This window comes from Bufo gargarizans, chromosome 4, assembly GCF_014858855.1.
Source record: "Bufo gargarizans isolate SCDJY-AF-19 chromosome 4, ASM1485885v1, whole genome shotgun sequence".
NCBI lineage: Eukaryota > Metazoa > Chordata > Amphibia > Anura > Bufonidae > Bufo > Bufo gargarizans.
The window spans coordinates 66,272,123-66,289,760 of record NC_058083.1 but is presented as its reverse complement, the minus strand read 5'-3'; the positions used below and the strand labels follow the sequence as shown (position 1 = coordinate 66,289,760).

General features: G+C 50.0%; 1 protein-coding gene across 2 annotated transcripts in view; it reads left to right on the top strand.

The window, feature by feature from the left end:
* Positions 1–13,820: 13,820 nt before the first annotated feature.
* LOC122935332 (zinc finger protein 513-like) overlaps positions 13,821–17,638 on the top strand; it is a 71,730-nt gene continuing 67,912 nt past the window's right edge. For both annotated transcript variants that reach the window (XM_044291099.1, XM_044291098.1), the window contains exon 1: positions 13,821–13,943. In XM_044291099.1, the coding sequence (XP_044147034.1) occupies positions 13,904–13,943 (40 nt within the window). In that variant the 5' untranslated portion in view covers positions 13,821–13,903. The remainder of the gene's footprint in view (positions 13,944–17,638) is intronic.

Sequence of the window (17,638 nt, the reverse complement as noted above, 5' to 3'; positions counted from 1 at the left end):
CTGCTTCTCCTAACCTCCATGTACTCCTGTATGTGACCTCCACCCTCACCGCTGCTTCTCCTAACCTCCCATGTACTCCTGTATGTGACCTCCACCCTCACCGCTGCTTCTCCTAACCTCACATATGCCTCTGCCTTCATTACTGCTTGGCCTCACTGCCGCCTCTCCCGACCACCCTATATTCCTCCTGGCCTCACTGCCGCCTCTCCCGACCACCCTATATTCCTCCTGGCCTCACTGCCGCCTCTCCCGACCACCCTATATTCCTCCTGGCCTCACTGCCGCCTCTCCCGACCACCCTATATTCCTCCTGGCCTCACCGCCACCTGTCCTGACCGCCCTATCTTTCTCTGGCCTCACCGCCACCTGTCCTGACCGCCCTATCTTTCTCTGGCCTCACCGCCACCTGTCCTGACCGCCCTATCTTTCTCTGGCCTCACCGCCACCTGTCCTGACCGCCCTATCTTTCTCTGGCCTCACCGCCACCTGTCCTGACCGCCCTAACCACCTTGTATTCCTGATCACTCACTTTGTGGTTAATTTTCTCCCTAGGTGTTTTTTATATATTCATGCGCCAGGATTTTGCTAGTCCTCTTGGCTCACAGATACAGAATTCCACTGTGTGACTGATACCGAAGGGACATTTCCCAGAGAGCCGATTACTGCTGACCGTAACACTCAGTCTCTGTGCCTCCATAGATGTGAGCATTTTATAGTCTTGGATAACCCCTTTAAGCCAAAACATTTTTTCCACTTCACCACCATGATGGCCCAGAGAGATTGACCCCTGACCTCTGTAGGGGCAGGAACAGAGATAGGTTTAAAAGGACCCCTCCCACCACCCATTCACCAGTGTGTTCCTGCCCCTATAGCGGCCAGGACAGAGAAAAGTCCTCTCTGGCTTCAGGGAGGTGAAGTGGACCTCGTTTTTTATTTTCAAAAGTACCTGGGTGACCGCATTGGCGGTCCTTGTGGCCTCCCTTACGGGTCCATCATCCTAGGTAAGCGTCCCCTGCTCTCCGGCGGACTAGTTCCAAAGCTGGCAGGGTGACGCCGGGGTCACGCTCCCTACATGTGGGAAGCCTGCCCTGAGCTGCCGCAGGTCGCCTACCTCCTTGTGGGGGAGCCGACCGGAAGGACGCTCTGCATAGTCGCGCGCGTCTGACGTCACTTCCGGGTTGCCGGCGAAACCCGGAAGTAGACGGGGCCTCTCAATAAAGCGCTCCCAGCACTCTTTCCCGCGGCGTTCTCTGCATCGATCGCTCACCAGACATGTCGGACCAGGAGAGGGAGAAAGAGCCGCAGCAAAAGGAGCCACAGCTGAAGGAGCAGACCGCTTCAGAGCGCCCCTGCGTGAGTAGCCCACCTGGGCAGCTGGCAGCTTCACAGACGAGGGGGGGGGTCCTGTATGTGTGCACACCCTTGTGTATTCACTGTTCCTTCTCCCTGGGGGTCTGCGGGTATACTGCACTAAGTTATGCTCCTATACCTGACTGGCATAATTAATGGGCTGCCTCTCTCACTTTAGGCCAAACTACCTTTAAAAAAGTCAAAGAAGACCGCCAGATGCCTCCAGTGCTCCGTCCGGCTTCCTGAGGGCTATACAAAAAAACTTTGCTTGGATTGCATCGCTAAAATAGTGAGAGAGGAACAGCCCTCAATTATGCAGGAGTTCAGATCCATGATTCAGGAAGAGGTTAAGTCTTCCCTGACCTCCCTCCGCGAGGATATCCGGGGGTCTCGCCCCTCTAAACGACCCAGAATGGTGGATATTTCTGACTCAGAGGATTTAGAGGACAATGCCTCATCCCCTAGAAAAGAGGACGAGGACCCCCTATCTGAGGGCGAGATCGTTGAGGACACTAAGAAATATTTCTTTACCTCCAGCGAGATGAGTGACCTTTTTAAAGGCCGTCAGGGATACCATGGGGGTGGAGGATATCCAGCAACCCCATACAATTCAGGAGGAGATGTTTGGTGGATTGAAGGTCAAACGCTCCAGGGTCTTCCCCATAAACGAAAACGTTAAGGAAATGGTGATGGATGAATGGGCCCATCCTGAAAAGAAACTGGGAATTTCCAAGGAGTTCAGGAACCGCCTTGTGTTTGACCCGTCAGATTCTAAGATTTTTGATGAGGTTCCTAGAATTGATGTCCAGGTAGCCAAGGTTAATAAAAAAACCTCACTTCCATTTGAGGATTCCTGTCAGTTAAGGGACACTATGGAAAGGAAGGCTGACAGTTTGTTAAAAAAGTCTTGGGAGGCAGCAATGTTTAGCGTCAGGACTAACATAGCTGCTACTTCAGTCGCCAGGTCTATGTACCTATGGCTGAATGAACTAGAAAATCATCTAGTTAACAGGACATCTAGGGACCAGATTCTCGATACTATTCCCCTACTAAAATCTGCCACAGGCTTTCTGGCGGATGCCTCCGCAGAGACTATTAGGTTCTCAGCCAAGGACGCCGCTTTGTCCAATGCTGCCCGACGGGCACTTTGGATGAAATCTTGGTCGGGGGACATCTCTTCCAAGATGAAGTTATGTTCTATAGCCTTCTCAGGGGAATACGTGTTCGGTCCTGTTCTGGACAGGATCCTTGAGAAGGCTACAGATAAAAAAAGGGGTTCCCTGAAGAGAAGACCGCTAAAAGGAAGACTTCCTTTCGTGGTCAATTTTCCCAGAATAGCTCCTTTCGTGGCAGGGGTAAAACCGGACGTTGGAGTTTCCCAAAAGGGGGGAGGGGTAGAGGTTTCCTCCTTAATCCCCAAAACAAGGGAGGTGAGAAGCAGTGACGCCAGGATAGGGGGAAGACTATCCCAGTTTTTTGCTCAGTGGCAACAGACTTCTTCCAGCCCCTGGGCTCAAAATCTTGTCAGAATCGGTTACAGGATAGAGTTATCTTCCCCCCCTCCAAATGTGTTTCTGGTTTCTCACCACCCATCTCCTTGTCAGCTCAGCCAGATCTGGAAGGAGGTTCAGAATCTCCGGGACTTAGGAGTGGTGATTCCTGTTCCCGAGCTTCAGCGGGGGCAGGGTTTCTACTCCAGCCTTTTCTTGGTAAAGAAACCCGGGGGTTCCTTCCGTATGATCATAAACCTCAAAAGGCTAAACAAATTCGTTACCTACAAAAAATTCAAGATGGAATCCCTAAATTCCACCATTCCTTTAATTCAAAAAAATGCGTCCCTCTGTACAATCGACTTAAAGGACGCATACTATCATGTTCCTATTCACCTCCAGTCTCAAAGATTCCTGCGATTCGCAATAAGGGATCACAGAGGGTCTGTTCACCACTTCCAGTTCGTGGCTCTCCCCTTTGGGCTGGCATCAGCCCCAAGGATTTTCACGAAACTGGTGGTGGAGATGGTCGCCTCCCTGAGACCTCAGGGGGTGACGGTCGTCCCGTATTTAGACGATTTTCTACTAATTTCCAACTCTGTGGATCAGTCCATAGCAGACCGAGACATCTTCTGCTCCCTTCTGACATCCCTGGGGTGGGTGATAAACCTAAAAAAGTCATCCCTAGTTCCAAATACCAGGGTAAAATTCCTGGGGGTCCTGTTAGATTCAGAAAAACTAACAACCTTTCTCCCAGCAGAAAGAATCCAGAACCTGCAGTCGGCTATCAGAGCCTTCCTAGGACGTCGATCCTTCTCGTGCAGAGAAGCGATGAGTCTCTTAGGTCAGATGACAGCCTGCATAGTAGCAGTCCCTTGGTGCCAGGCCCATTACAGAACCCTTCAGTCCTGGCTTCTCAGGAAGTGGGACAGGAACCTATCTTCTTTGGACAAGAAAATCCTGATCCCGGGCCACATAAAATCCTCAGTACGGTGGTGGCTTCAAACAAAAAACCTAACGAAGGGCATGGCCTGGTTCAGAACCCCAGCAGTGCTTATCCATACCGACGCCAGCGTAAAGGGGTGGGGCGCAAAAATTGCTTCCGACCTCTACCAGGGAGACTGGCCTCAAAGTATTGCAGCCCAGTCTTCAAACTACAGGGAGCTCAGGGCAGTTTGGGAGACAATACAGGTAGCCGCTCCAAAATTAAGAAACCAACATATAAAGGTCTATTCAGACAATGTAACGACCGTGTCCTACCTCAAACATCAGGGGGGCACACGATCTCAGAAGCTAGAAAGTCTGTCCAAAAAGATATTCCTCTGGGGGGAAAAGAACGTAAAGTCGATATCTGCAATTCATTTAAAAGGAAGCCTAAACTGTGCAGCAGACTTCCTCAGCAGGACTACCATAGACCAGGGGGAATGGTCTTTAAACAGGGACGTCTTCAATCTGATTGTCCAGAGGTGGGGCCTCCCTCTGGTAGACCTATTTGCTACAAGAATAAACGCAAAGGTATCAACCTTTTGCTCCCTAAACCCAAGGGACAGGCCCCTAGCGATCGACGCCTTCTCCCTACACTGGAACTGGGACATTGCATATGCCTTCCCTCCGTTCCCATTAATCCCAAAAGTCCTCCAGAAAATCATCAGGGACAGAGCCAGAGTAATCTTGGTCACTCCGTACTGGCCCAAGAGGAGCTGGTTCTCAATTCTAACCAAACTCTCCTCTCAGGAAGCTTTTATTCTCCCAAGGAGGAAGGATATCCTGATCCAGGGGCCGGTTCTCCATCCCCATCCGGAAATCTTCAGTCTCTCGGCTTGGATCCTGAGTCCAACCTTCTAAGACGTAGAGGTCTCTCTGAGGGGGTTATTTCTACCTTGAAAGCCAGCAGAAAGAAGGTGACAAACGCCATTTATTTAAAGATCTGGAAGAGGTTCTGCACCTGGTCGGGCGACAAAGCCCCAGATCAAACCAGACCGAATATACTGAAGATTTTGGATTTCCTGCAGAAGGGCCTAGAGTCGGGGTTAAGTCCTTCTACCCTTAGAGTCCAGGTCTCAGCACTTAGTGCATATTTTGATTCCGAACTAGCCAACCATAGATGGATCCAAAGATTCCTGAGATCTGCAGCCAGACTAAGACCTTCTCTCAAATCAAAGGTGCCTACCTGGGACTTAAACACCGTCCTTAACGGACTCACAGGTCCGCCTTACGAACCCCTGGACTCAAGTTCTCTGAAGCATCTTTCCCAGAAGGCGGCCTTTCTTATTGCTATAACATCAGCAAAAAGATTGAGCGAGATCCAAGCATTGTCAATAAGACAACCATACCTCACAATTCAGGACGACCGTGTCACCTTGAGGCTAGACCCGACGTTTTTACCAAAAGTAGTAACCGACTTCCATAGGAACCAGGAGATCATTCTTCCCTCCTTCTGTGAAAACCCTAAGAATTCTGGAGAAGAACGCTTCCATACCCTGGACGTTAAACGAACAGTGCTAAAGTACCTAGAGGTCACTAGAAACCTGAGGAAAGTGGACAACTTACTAGTGCTATTTTGCGGTAAAAATAAGGGGAAGGCAGCTTCCAGATCTACCATTGCCCGGATGGGTAAAACAGACTATTACAGACTGCTACAGGATCGAGGGCATCAGTTGTCCAGAGGTCATTCGGGCTCACTCTACGAGAGCCATGTCGGCCTCTTTTGCTGAAAGAGCAGGAGCTTCCCTAGACCAAATATGCCGGGCTGCAACCTGGTCTAGTGTAAATACCTTCACTAAACATTACAGACTTGAGTTATCAAGGTCCTCTGACCTGGCTTTTGGTCGCAAGGTCCTTCAGGCCGTTGCCCCACCCTAAGACGTATATAATTTGTTATGTCTCTCTGGGCCGTCATGGTGGTGAAGTGGAAAGCCGGAATTAGACTTACCGGTAATTCATTTTCCACGAATCCACCATGACGGCATGATATCCCACCCTGAAAATACATTTTACTCCAAAATTTGGTATGAACTTAATACCAAAAAAAAAACAAAAAAACAAAAAACACTTTGTGATTTTTCACTCATTAACTGGTGATTGTGGCACTATAATCTGGAACTCACTGGTGAATGGTGGTGGGAGGGGTCCTTTTAAACCTATCTCTGTTCCTGCCCCTACAGAGGTCAGGGGTCAATCTCTCTGGGCCGTCATGGTGGATTCGTGGAAAATGAATTACCGGTAAGTCTAATTCCGGCTTTTCTTTTCATCTTTTACATTTACAAAATTATAAAATGGGAAAAGGGCCTGAAGCAAAACTTTTGGCCCCTGCATGGTTAGTGCTTAGTAACACCCTCTTTTAACAAGCTTCTAAATGCTTTTTGTAGCAGGCAAGAGTCTTTCAGTTCTTGTTTGAGGGACTTTTCCCCCATTCTTCTTGCAGACATCTTCCAGTTGTGTGAGATTCCTGGGCTGTCTTGCATTCCCTGCTCTTCTGGGGTCTATCCACAGATTTTCAATGAAGTTCAGATCAGGGGGCTGTGAGGGCCACGGTAAAACCTTCAGCAGATGAAGGGACTGTGAGGGCCAAGGTAAAAGCTTCAGCAGATCAGGGGACTGTGAGGGCCACGGTAAAAGCTTCAGCAGATCAGGGGACTGTGAGGGCCTAGGTAAAAGCTTCAGCAGATCAGGGGACTGTGAGGGCCACGGTAAAAGCTTCAGCAGATCAGGGGACTGTGAGGGCCACGGTAAAAGCTTCAGCAGATCAGGGGACTGTGAGGGCCACGGTAAAAGCTTCAGCAGATCAGGGGACTGTGAGGGCCAAGGTAAAAGCTTCTGCAGATCAGGGGATTGTGAGGGCCACGGTAAAAGCTTCAGCTTGCGCCTTTTGAGGTTGTCTATTGTGGATTTTGAGGTGGGTTTAGGATCTATCCGTTTGTAGAAGCCATCCTCTTTTCACCTTCACCTTTTTTTATAAGCTGGTGTTATGTTTTCTTCCAGAATGTGGTGGAATTTCATTGGATCCATTTTTCCCATGGCTGCAAGACAACCCCAATGCATGATTGATCCACCCCATGCTTAATGGTTGGAGAGGGGTTCTTTTCATGAAATTCTGTGCCTTTTTTTCTCCAAACATACCTTTGCTTATTGTGGACAAAGAGTTCTCTTTTATCCTCATCGGTTCACAGGATTTGTTTCCAAAATACATCGGGCTTGTTTAGACGTTCTTTTGCAAACTTCTGATGCGGAGTTTTGTGGTGAGGACACAAGAAAAGTTTTCTTCTGATGACTGTTCTGTGAAGGCCACATTTGTCAAGGTGTAGCTGAACAGCAGAACAATGTACCAAAACTCTAGACTCTGCTAAATCTTCCTGAAGGTCTTTTATAGTCAAGCGGGGGTTCTGATTTGACTTTCTAGCAATCTTACGTGCAGCTGTCTCTGAAATTTGTCTTGATCTTCCAGACCTTCTCTTGACCTCCACTGTTCCTGGTAACTGCCATTTCTTATTTACATTCCGAACTTATGAAAATGAAACTTGAGAACGCTTTATTCCCTAAACGGCAGCACAACTGCGGTATTACTGCCCCTGCGGACAATCAGGACAGGTGGAAATGTTATTAATTAAATCAAATAAAGTGGTAATTACCAGATAGGCCCCTATAAAGCCCTCCTCCAACACACATCCTGTGCGATTTTCTTTTCTTTCCCCTCTTGCGGACAGAAGGGACGGGTGGTGGTCTCTGAGACCAGGATCTCTACTTTTTTTATTTTTTTTATTTATCCTGCAGCGCGGTTCCTCTCGCTACGTTCTCCCCCCCCCCCACTTTTACCTTTAGCTGTCCGTTCCAGTAACAGACAAGCTCTTAGGTACAGCCTTAGTGCAGTAGAGGAAATTACCTTCCTGCGCCTCTGTCGTCGGTGTATCCAGCTTCCAGGAGAAGCTTCACTTCTGCGCTCTGCGCCCCCTGCTGGTCGGAGGAGGCTGCACTTAACCGGCCGCTCTCAGCGGCGCGAGGGGGAGAGGGTTTAGGAAACTGCCAAACTTCTGGTCCAGCTTTGGACCGGAAGCATTGCTGTAGAATTAGTTAGATTTTTCCTGGTAGAAAACACTGTTTTCTGTACTTTCACTCCGTTTTACAACATAAGAGTCTCTTTCTCCTATTACTCGGATGTATTAAAAAAAAAAAAAAAGGGGGGTGTAAGAATTAGGTCCCCTCCCCTCTTGGCTATGTAAGAAGCGCTTTTCCTTCGGCTGTCTCTCTGGTCTGAGAGTTGCTGACACTGTACTGCTAACACGGTTGCGCACGCGCAGGATCCTCAGATGTCGCTACCTGCGATTTCTTCAGCCGCCGCGGCTACTGCTGCTAACCACTTCAGCCTGAGACGTCTTCTCCGGGCTCCGGGAAGGTGTCCTCTTCTGGAAGGATGTCCGCCTCCAAGCGCAGGCACTTGTCATGTTGGGGCTGTGGCACCCTGCTGCCTGACGACCATCTTTATTATTATAGGGGCAGTGTATGGGGTGTTATTATTATAGGGGCAGTGTATGGGGTGTTATTATTATAGGGGCAGTGTATGGGGTGTTATTATTATAGGGGCAGTGTATGGGGTGTTATTATAGGGGCAGTGTATGGGGTGTTAGTGTTAGTACAGGGGCAGTGTATGGGGTGTTAGTGTCATTACAGGGGCAGTGTATGGGGTGTTATTATTATAGGGGCAGTGTATGGGGTGTTATTATTATAGGGGCAGTGTATGGTGTGTTATTATTATAGGGGCAGTGTATGGGGTGTTATTATTATAGGGGCAGTGTATGGGGTGTTATTATTATAGGGCAGTGTATGGGGTGTTATTATAGGGGCAGTGTATGGGGTGTTATTATAGGGGCAGTGTATGGAGTGTTAGTGTTATTATAGGGGCAGTGTATGGGGTGTTATTATTATAGGGGCAGTGTATGGGGTGTTATTATTATAGGGGCAGTGTATGGGGTGTTATTATTATAGGGGCAGTGTATGGGGTGTTATTATTATAGGGGCAGTGTATGGGGTGTTATTATTATAGGGGCAGTGTATGGGGTATTATTACAGGGGCAGTGTATGGGGTGTTATTACAGGGGCATTGTATGGGGTGTTATTACAGGGGCAGTGTATGGAGTGTTATTACAGGGGCAGTGTATGGAGTGTTATTACAGGGGCAGTGTATGGAGTGTTATTACAGGGGCAGTGTATGGAGTGTTATTACAGGGGCAGTGTATGGAGTGTTATTACAGGGGCAGTGTATGGAGTGTTATTACAGGGGCAGTGTATGGAGTGTTAGTGTTATTATAGGGGCAGTGTATGGAGTGTTAGTGTTATTATAGGGGCAGTGTATGGGGTGTTATTACAGGGGCAGTGTATGGGGTGTTAGTGTTATTACAGGGGCAGTGTATGGAGTGTTAGTGTTATTACAGGGGCAGTGTATGGGGTGTTATTACAGGGGCAGTGTATGGGGTGTTATTACAGGGGCAGTGTATGGGGTGTTATTACAGGGGCAGTGTATGGGGTGTTATTACAGGGGCAGTGTATGGGGTGTTATTACAGGGGCAGTGTATGGGGTATTATTATAGGGGCAGTGTATGGGGTGTTGGTGGTATTACAGGGGCAGTGTATGGGGTGTTGGTGGTATTACAGGGGCAGTGTATGGGGTTTTGGTGGTATTACAGGGGCAGTGTATGGGGTGTTGGTGGTATTACAGGGGCAGTGTATGGGGTGTTGGTGGTATTACAGGGGCAGTGTATGGGGTGTTGGTGGTATTACAGGGGCAGTGTATGGGGTGTTGTTATTACAGGGGCAGCGTATGGGGTGTTATTACAGGGGCAGTGTATGGGGTGTTATTATTACAGGGGCAGCGTATGGGGTGTTAGTGTTATTACAGGGGCAGCGTATGGGGTGTTAGTGTTATTACAGGGGCAGCGTATGGGGTGTTATTACAGGGGCAGTGTATGGGGTGTTAGTGTTATTACAGGGGCAGTGTATGGAGTGTTAGTGTTATTACAGGGGCAGCGTATGGGGTGTTATTACAGGGGCAGTGTATGGGGTGTTATTACAGGGGCAGTGTATGGAGTGTTAGTGTTATTACAGGGGCAGTGTATGGGGTGTTATTACAGGGGCAGTGTATGGAGTGTTAGTGTTATTACAGGGGCAGTGTATGGGGTGTTATTATTACAGGGGCAGTGTATGGGGTGTTATTATTACAGTGGCAGCGTATGGGGTGTTATTATTACAGGGGCAGCGTATGGGGTGTTGTTATTACAGGGGCAGCGTATGGGTGTTATTACAGGGGCAGCGTATGGGGTGTTATTACAGGGAAAGTGTATGGAGTGTTAGTGTTATTACAGGGGCAGTGTATGGGGTGTTATTACAGGGGCAGTGTATGGAGTGTTAGTGTTATTACAGGGGCAGTGTATGGGGTGTTATTACAGGGGCAGTGTATGGAGTGTTAGTGTTATCACAGGGGCAGTGTATGGGGTGTTATCACAGGGGCAGTGTATGGGGTGTTGGTGTTATCACAGGGGCAGTGTATGGGGTGTTGTTATTACAGGGGCAGTGTATGGGGTGTTGGTGTTATTACAGTGGCAGCGTATGGGGTGTTATTATTACAGGGGCAGCGTATGGGGTGTTATTATTACAGTGGCAGCGTATGGGGTGTTATTATTACAGGGGCAGCGTATGGGGTGTTATTATTACAGTGGCAGCGTATGGGGTGTTGTTATTACAGGGGCAGCGTATGGGGTGTTGTTATTACAGGGGCAGTGTATGGGGGGGGGCAGTGTATGGGGTGTTAGTGTTATTACAGGGGCAGCGTATGGGGTGTTGTTATTACAGGGGCAGCGTATGGGGTGTTGTTATTACAGGGGCAGCGTATGGGGTGTTGTTATTACAGGGGCAGCGTATGGGGTGTTGTTATTACAGGGGCAGCGTATGGGGTGTTTGTTATTACAGGGGCAGCGTATGGGGTGTTGTTATTACAGGGGCAGCGTATGGGGTGTTATTACAGGGGCAGCGTATGGGGTGTTATTACAGGGGCAGCGTATGGGGTGTTATTACAGGGGCAGTGTATGGGGTGTTAGTGTTATTACAGGGGCAGCGTATGGGGTGTTGTTATTACAGGGGCAGCGTAAGGGGTGTTATTACAGGGGCAGCGTATGGGGTGTTATTACAGGGGCAGCGTATGGGGTGTTATTACAGGGGCAGTGTATGGGGTGTTATTACAGGGGCAGTGTATGGAGTGTTAGTGTTATTACAGGGGCAGTGTATGGGGTGTTATTATTACAGGGGCAGCGTATGGGGTGTTATTATTACAGGGGCAGCGTATGGGGTGTTATTATTACAGTGGCAGCGTATGGGGTGTTATTATTACAGGGGCAGCGTATGGGGTGTTATCACAGGGGCAGTGTATGGGGTGTTATCACAGGGGCAGTGTATGGGGTGTTGGTGTTATCACAGGGGCAGTGTATGGGGTGTTGTTATTACAGGGGCAGTGTATGGGGTGTTGGTGTTATTACAGTGGCAGCGTATGGGGTGTTATTATTACAGGGGCAGCGTATGGGGTGTTATTATTACAGTGGCAGCGTATGGGGTGTTATTATTACAGTGGCAGCGTATGGGGTGTTATTATTACAGGGGCAGCGTATGGGGTGTTATTATTACAGTGGCAGCGTATGGGGTGTTGTTATTACAGGGGCAGCGTATGGGGTGTTATTACAGGGGCAGCGTATGGGGTGTTATTACAGGGGCAGTGTATGGGGTGTTATCACAGGGGCAGTGTATGGGGTGTTGGTGTTATCACAGGGGCAGTGTATGGGGTGTTGGTGTTATCACAGGGGCAGTGTATGGGGTGTTGGTGTTATCACAGGGGCAGTGTATGGGGTGTTATTATTACAGGGGCAGCGTATGGGGTGTTATTATTACAGGGGCAGCGTATGGGGTGTTATTATTACAGTGGCAGCGTATGGGGTGTTATTATTACAGTGGCAGCGTATGGGGTGTTGTTATTACCGGGGCAGCGTATGGGGTGTTGTTATTACAGGGGCAGTGTATGGGGGGGGGCAGTGTATGGGGTGTTAGTGTTATTACAGGGGCAGCGTATGGGGTGTTGTTTTTACAGGGGCAGTGTATGGGGTGTTGTCATTACAGGGGCAGTGTATGGGGTGTTGTCATTACAGGGGCAGTGTATGGGGTGTTATTATTACAGGGGCAGCGTATGGGGTGTTATTATTACAGGGGCAGCGTATGGGGTGTTATTATTACAGGGGCAGCGTATGGGGTGTTATCACAGGGGCAGTGTATGGGGTGTTGGTGTTATCACAGGGGCAGTGTATGGGGTGTTGGTGTTATCACAGGGGCAGTGTATGGGGTGTTGGTGTTATTACAGGGGCAGTGTATGGGGTGTTATTATTACAGGGGCAGCGTATGGGGTGTTATTATTACAGGGGCAGCGTATGGGGTGTTGTTATTACAGGGGCAGCGTATGGGGTGTTGTTATTACAGGGGCAGCGTATGGGGTGTTGTTATTACAGGGGCAGCGTATGGGGTGTTGTTATTACAGGGGCAGCGTATGGGGTGTTGTTATTACAGGGGCAGCGTATGGGGTGTTGTTATTACAGGGGCAGCGTATGGGGTGTTGTTATTACAGGGGCAGTGTATGGGGGGGGGGCAGTGTATGGGGGGGGGGGCAGTGTATGGGGGGGGGGCAGTGTATGGGGGGGGGGCAGTGTATGGGGTGTTGTTATTACAGGGGCAGTGTATGGGGGGGGGGGCAGTGTATGGGGTGTTAGTGTTATTACAGGGGCAGCGTATGGGGTGTTGTTTTTACAGGGGCAGTGTATGGGGTGTTGTCATTACAGGGGCAGCGTATGGGGTGTTGTCATTACAGGGGCAGTGTATGGGGTGTTATTATTACAGGGGCAGTGTATGGGGTGTTATTATTACAGGGGCAGCGTATGGGGTGTTATTATTACAGGGGCAGCGTATGGGGTGTTATCACAGGGGCAGTGTATGGGGTGTTGGTGTTATCACAGGGGCAGTGTATGGGGGGTGTTATTATAGGGGCAGTGTATGGGGTGTTGGTGTTATCACAGGGGCAGTGTATGGGGTGTTGGTGTTATTACAGGGGCAGTGTATGGGGTGTTATTATTACAGGGGCAGCGTATGGGGTGTTATTATTACAGGGGCAGCGTATGGGGTGTTGTTATTACAGGGGCAGCGTATGGGGTGTTGTTATTACAGGGGCAGCGTATGGGGTGTTGTTATTACAGGGCAGCGTATGGGGTGTTGTTATTACAGGGGCAGCGTATGGGGTGTTTGTTATTACAGGGGCAGCGTATGGGGTGTTGTTATTACAGGGGCAGTGTATGGGGGGGGGGCAGTGTATGGGGGGGGGGCAGTGTATGGGGGGGGGCAGTGTATGGGGGGGGGGCAGTGTATGGGGGGGGGCAGTGTATGGGGTGTTAGTGTTATTACAGGGGCAGCGTATGGGGTGTTGTTTTTACAGGGGCAGCGTATGGGGTGTTGTTTTTACAGGGGCAGTGTATGGGGTGTTGTCATTACAGGGGCAGTGTATGGGGTGTTGTCATTACAGGGGCAGTGTATGGGGTGTTGTCATTACAGGGGCAGTGTATGGGGTGTTATTATATGAGCCCCTAGACTCATATAACCTTTGTGCATTGCTATTTCGTCACTCTTGAATCATCATGACGTCACTGCTATAAGGGGCGGAGCTTCATATAGACCGTTGTACAGCGCTAAAGAGAGGTTGTGGCCTCAGCCACCAATCACGTCACAGTTCTGTTGGTTACCAGGGTGATGAGCCGGTTGCTATGGCATCTAGTGCCTCTGTTCGTACTCGCCAGGGGGGCAGCCATTACCGGGTGTGGAGCCCTAAGGAACTACATCTCCCAGCATTCCTCGGGCCAGCACCGGAAGTCAGCGCTACGCAGCGGAAGTGACGAGAATACTCTTTCCGGCCGGAAACATGAGGGTGCCCAACTGAAGACTGCACACCGGAAATACCGAGAGCGGCGCCGGAAGTACCGGGGGAGGGAGGAGCCATGCCGAGGAGAAAGCAGTCCAACCCCCAGCCGGTGAAATGTGAGGGCCCCGCCGGTGTCTGTGTGTGGAAGTGTGCAGCCCGTGCCCTGCCGTGTACCCCAAAATATACTCCCCATATCCGGCTGTGTACCCCAAAATATACTGCCCCCTTTCCTGCTGTGTACCCCCATATATACACCCGTCCTGTGTACCCCCATATATACACCCCCTGTCCTGCCGTGTACCCCCATATATACACCCGTCCTGTGTACCCCCATATATACACCCCCTGTCCTGCTGTGTACCCCCATATATACGCCCCCTGGCCTGCTGTGTACCCCCATATATACACCCGTCCTGTGTACCCCCATATATACACCCCCTGTCCTGCCGTGTACCCCCATATATACACCCCCTGTCCTGCCGTGTACCCCCATATATACACCCGTCCTGTGTACCCCCATATATACGCCCCCTGTCCTGCTGTGTACCCCCATATATACACCCTGTGTCCTGCTGTGTACCCCCATATATACACCCCGTGTCCTGCTGTGTACCCCCATATATACACCCCGTGTCCTGCTGTGTACCCCCATTTATACACCCCGTGTCCTGCTGTGTACCCCCATTTATACACCCTGTGTCCTGCTGTGTACCCCCATTTATACACCCCGTGTCCTGCTGTGTACCCCCATTTATACACCCCCTGTCCTGCTGTGTACCCCCATATATACTCCCCGTGTCCTGCTGTGTACCCCCGTATATACACCCCCTGTCCTGCTGTGTACCCCCATATATATACACCCCGTGTCCTGCTGTGTACCCCCGTATATATATATATATATATATATATACACACCCCCTGTCCTGCTGTGTACCCCCATATATACTCCCCGTGTCCTGCTGTGTACCCCCATATATACACCCCGTTGTCCTGCTGTGTACCCCCATATATACTCCCCGTGTCCTGCTGTGTACCCCCGTATATATATATACACCCCCTGTCCTGCCGTGTACCCCCATATATACACCCCTGTCCTGTGTACCCCCATATATACACCCGTGTCCTGCTGTGTACCCCCATATATACACCCCGTGTCCTGCTGTGTACCCCCATTTATACACCCCCTGTCCTGCTGTGTACCCCCATATATACACCCCGTGTCCTGCTGTGTACCCCCGTATATACACCCCCTGTCCTGCTGTGTACCCACATATATACACCCCGTGTCCTGCTGTGTACCCCCATATATACACCCCGTGTCCTGCTGTGTACCCCCATATATACACCCCCTGTCCTGCTGTGTACCTCCATATATACACCCCCTGTCCTGCTGTGTACCCCCATATATACACCCCCATCTCCTGTGTACCCCCATATATATACACCCCCTGTCCTGCTGTGTACCCCCATATATACACCCCCTGTCCTGCTGTGTACCCCCATATACACACCCCCTGCCCTGCTGTGTACCTCCATATATACACCCCCTGTCCTGCTGTGTACCTCCATATATACACCCCCTGTCCTGCTGTGTACCCCCATATATACACCCCCATCTCCTGTGTACCCCCATATATATACACCCCCTGTCCTGCCGTGTACCCCCATATATACACCCCTGTCCTGTGTACCCCCATATATACACCCGTGTCCTGCTGTGTACCCCCATATATACACCCCGTGTCCTGCTGTGTACCCCCATTTATACACCCCCTGTCCTGCTGTGTACCCCCATATATACACCCCGTGTCCTGCTGTGTACCCCCGTATATACACCCCCTGTCCTGCTGTGTACCCACATATATACACCCCGTGTCCTGCTGTGTACCCCCGTATATATACACCCCCTGCCCTGCTGTGTACCCCCATATATACACCCCCTGCCCTGCTGTGTACCCCAAATATACACCCCCTGTCCTGCTGTGTACCCCTATTTATATACACCCCATGTCCTGTGTACCCCCGTATATATACACCCCGTGTCCTGCTGTGTACCCCCGTATATATACACCCCGTGTCCTGCTGTGTACCCCCGTATATATACACCCCCTGCCCTGCTGTGTACCCCCATATATACACCCCGTGTCCTGCTGTGTACCCCAAATATACACCCCCTGTCCTGCTGTGTACCCCTTTTTATATACACCCCCTGTCCTGTGTACCCCCATATATACACCCCCTGCCCTGCTGTGTACCCCTATATATACACCCCGTGTCCTGCTGTGTACCCCCATATATACACCCCGTGTCCTGCTGTGTACCCCCATATATACACCCCGTGTCCTGCTGTGTACCCCTATTTATATACACCCCATGTCCTGTGTACCCCCATATATACACCCCGTGTCCTGTGTACCCTGCGGTGCTCTTCCTCCTCGGTGTTCCCGCTGCTGGTCCTGGATTGAGTGGTTCCTGTGTCTCCATCACGTCCTCTGGTAGCGGCTTTGTCATCCTCCACCAATACTCACCTATCAGGCGCCGTCCTCTGTCCGTTCTTCATCTCCCTTGAACCCATATACTCTTGTGTGGGACATGTCTGGATGCTGTCACTGATGTGTTACTGTTTTTATCAATGAACAAAATGCAAAGAGAAGGAAATGTAAATCCCTTCAGTGTCTGGGGTGACCGCCTAGGGACACCTGCACAGTTTCTGAAGGCGCAGAGGTTGTTGTGAACATCTTGGAGAACTAAGCCCAGATCTTCTGGATGTAGGCCTGCTCAGATCCTTCTGTCTCTTCATGTAATGACAGGCTGGATGTTGCTGAGGTCAGGGCTCTGTGGGGGACATATCATCACCTCCTTGTTCTTCTTTACACTGAAGATAGTTCTTAATGACATTGGCTGGATGTTTAGGGTTGTTGTCCTGCTGCAGAATACATCTGGAACCAATCAGAAGCCTCCCTGATCTCAGCATCGTCCAGTCTGTCTGGGATTACATGGAGAGACAAAGGTATGAGCAAGCCTACATCCACAGAAGATTTGGAGTTCTCCAAAGTACCTTCTGATGTCTACCCCAATATACAGATATATGCGCCCCATGTCCTGTGCCGCCACAGTGAGAACAGAAGTATTTGAACACCCTGAGATTTTGCAAGCTCTCCGACTTAGAAATCATGGAGGGGTCTGACATTCACATTGTAGGTGCATTCCCATCTGAGAGACAGAATTAAAAAATTATTCAGGAAATTGCATTGTATGATTTTTGAAGAATGTACTTGTCTTGCACTGCTGAACAGAAGTATCCGAACACCTGAGAATCAGCAAGAATTCTGCCTCTCAATTACCTGTTACTGCGCCTTTAAAAAGTCCACCTCTACTCCACTCATTAATCTAACTTAGTAGCACCTGTCTGAGCTCTTTAACCACCTCCCGACCGCCTAACGCACATGTGCGTTCCGGAGGTGGCAGGCTGACGCACAGTCACGCATATATGCGTCATCTCGCGAGACGCGAGATTTCCTGTGAACGCGCGCACACAGGCGCGCGCGCTCACAGGAACGGAAGGTAAGCGAGTGGATCTCCAGCATGCCAGCGGCGATCACTCGCTGGCAGGCTGGAGATCCGAATTTTTTAACCCCTAACAGGTATATTAGACGCTGTTTTGATAACAGCGTCTAATATACCTCCTACCTGGTCCTCTGGTGGTCCCTTTTGTTAGGATCGACCACCAGAGGACTCAGGTAGGTCAGTACAGTCACACCAAACACTACACTACACTACACTACACCCCCCCCCCCCCCCGTCACTTATT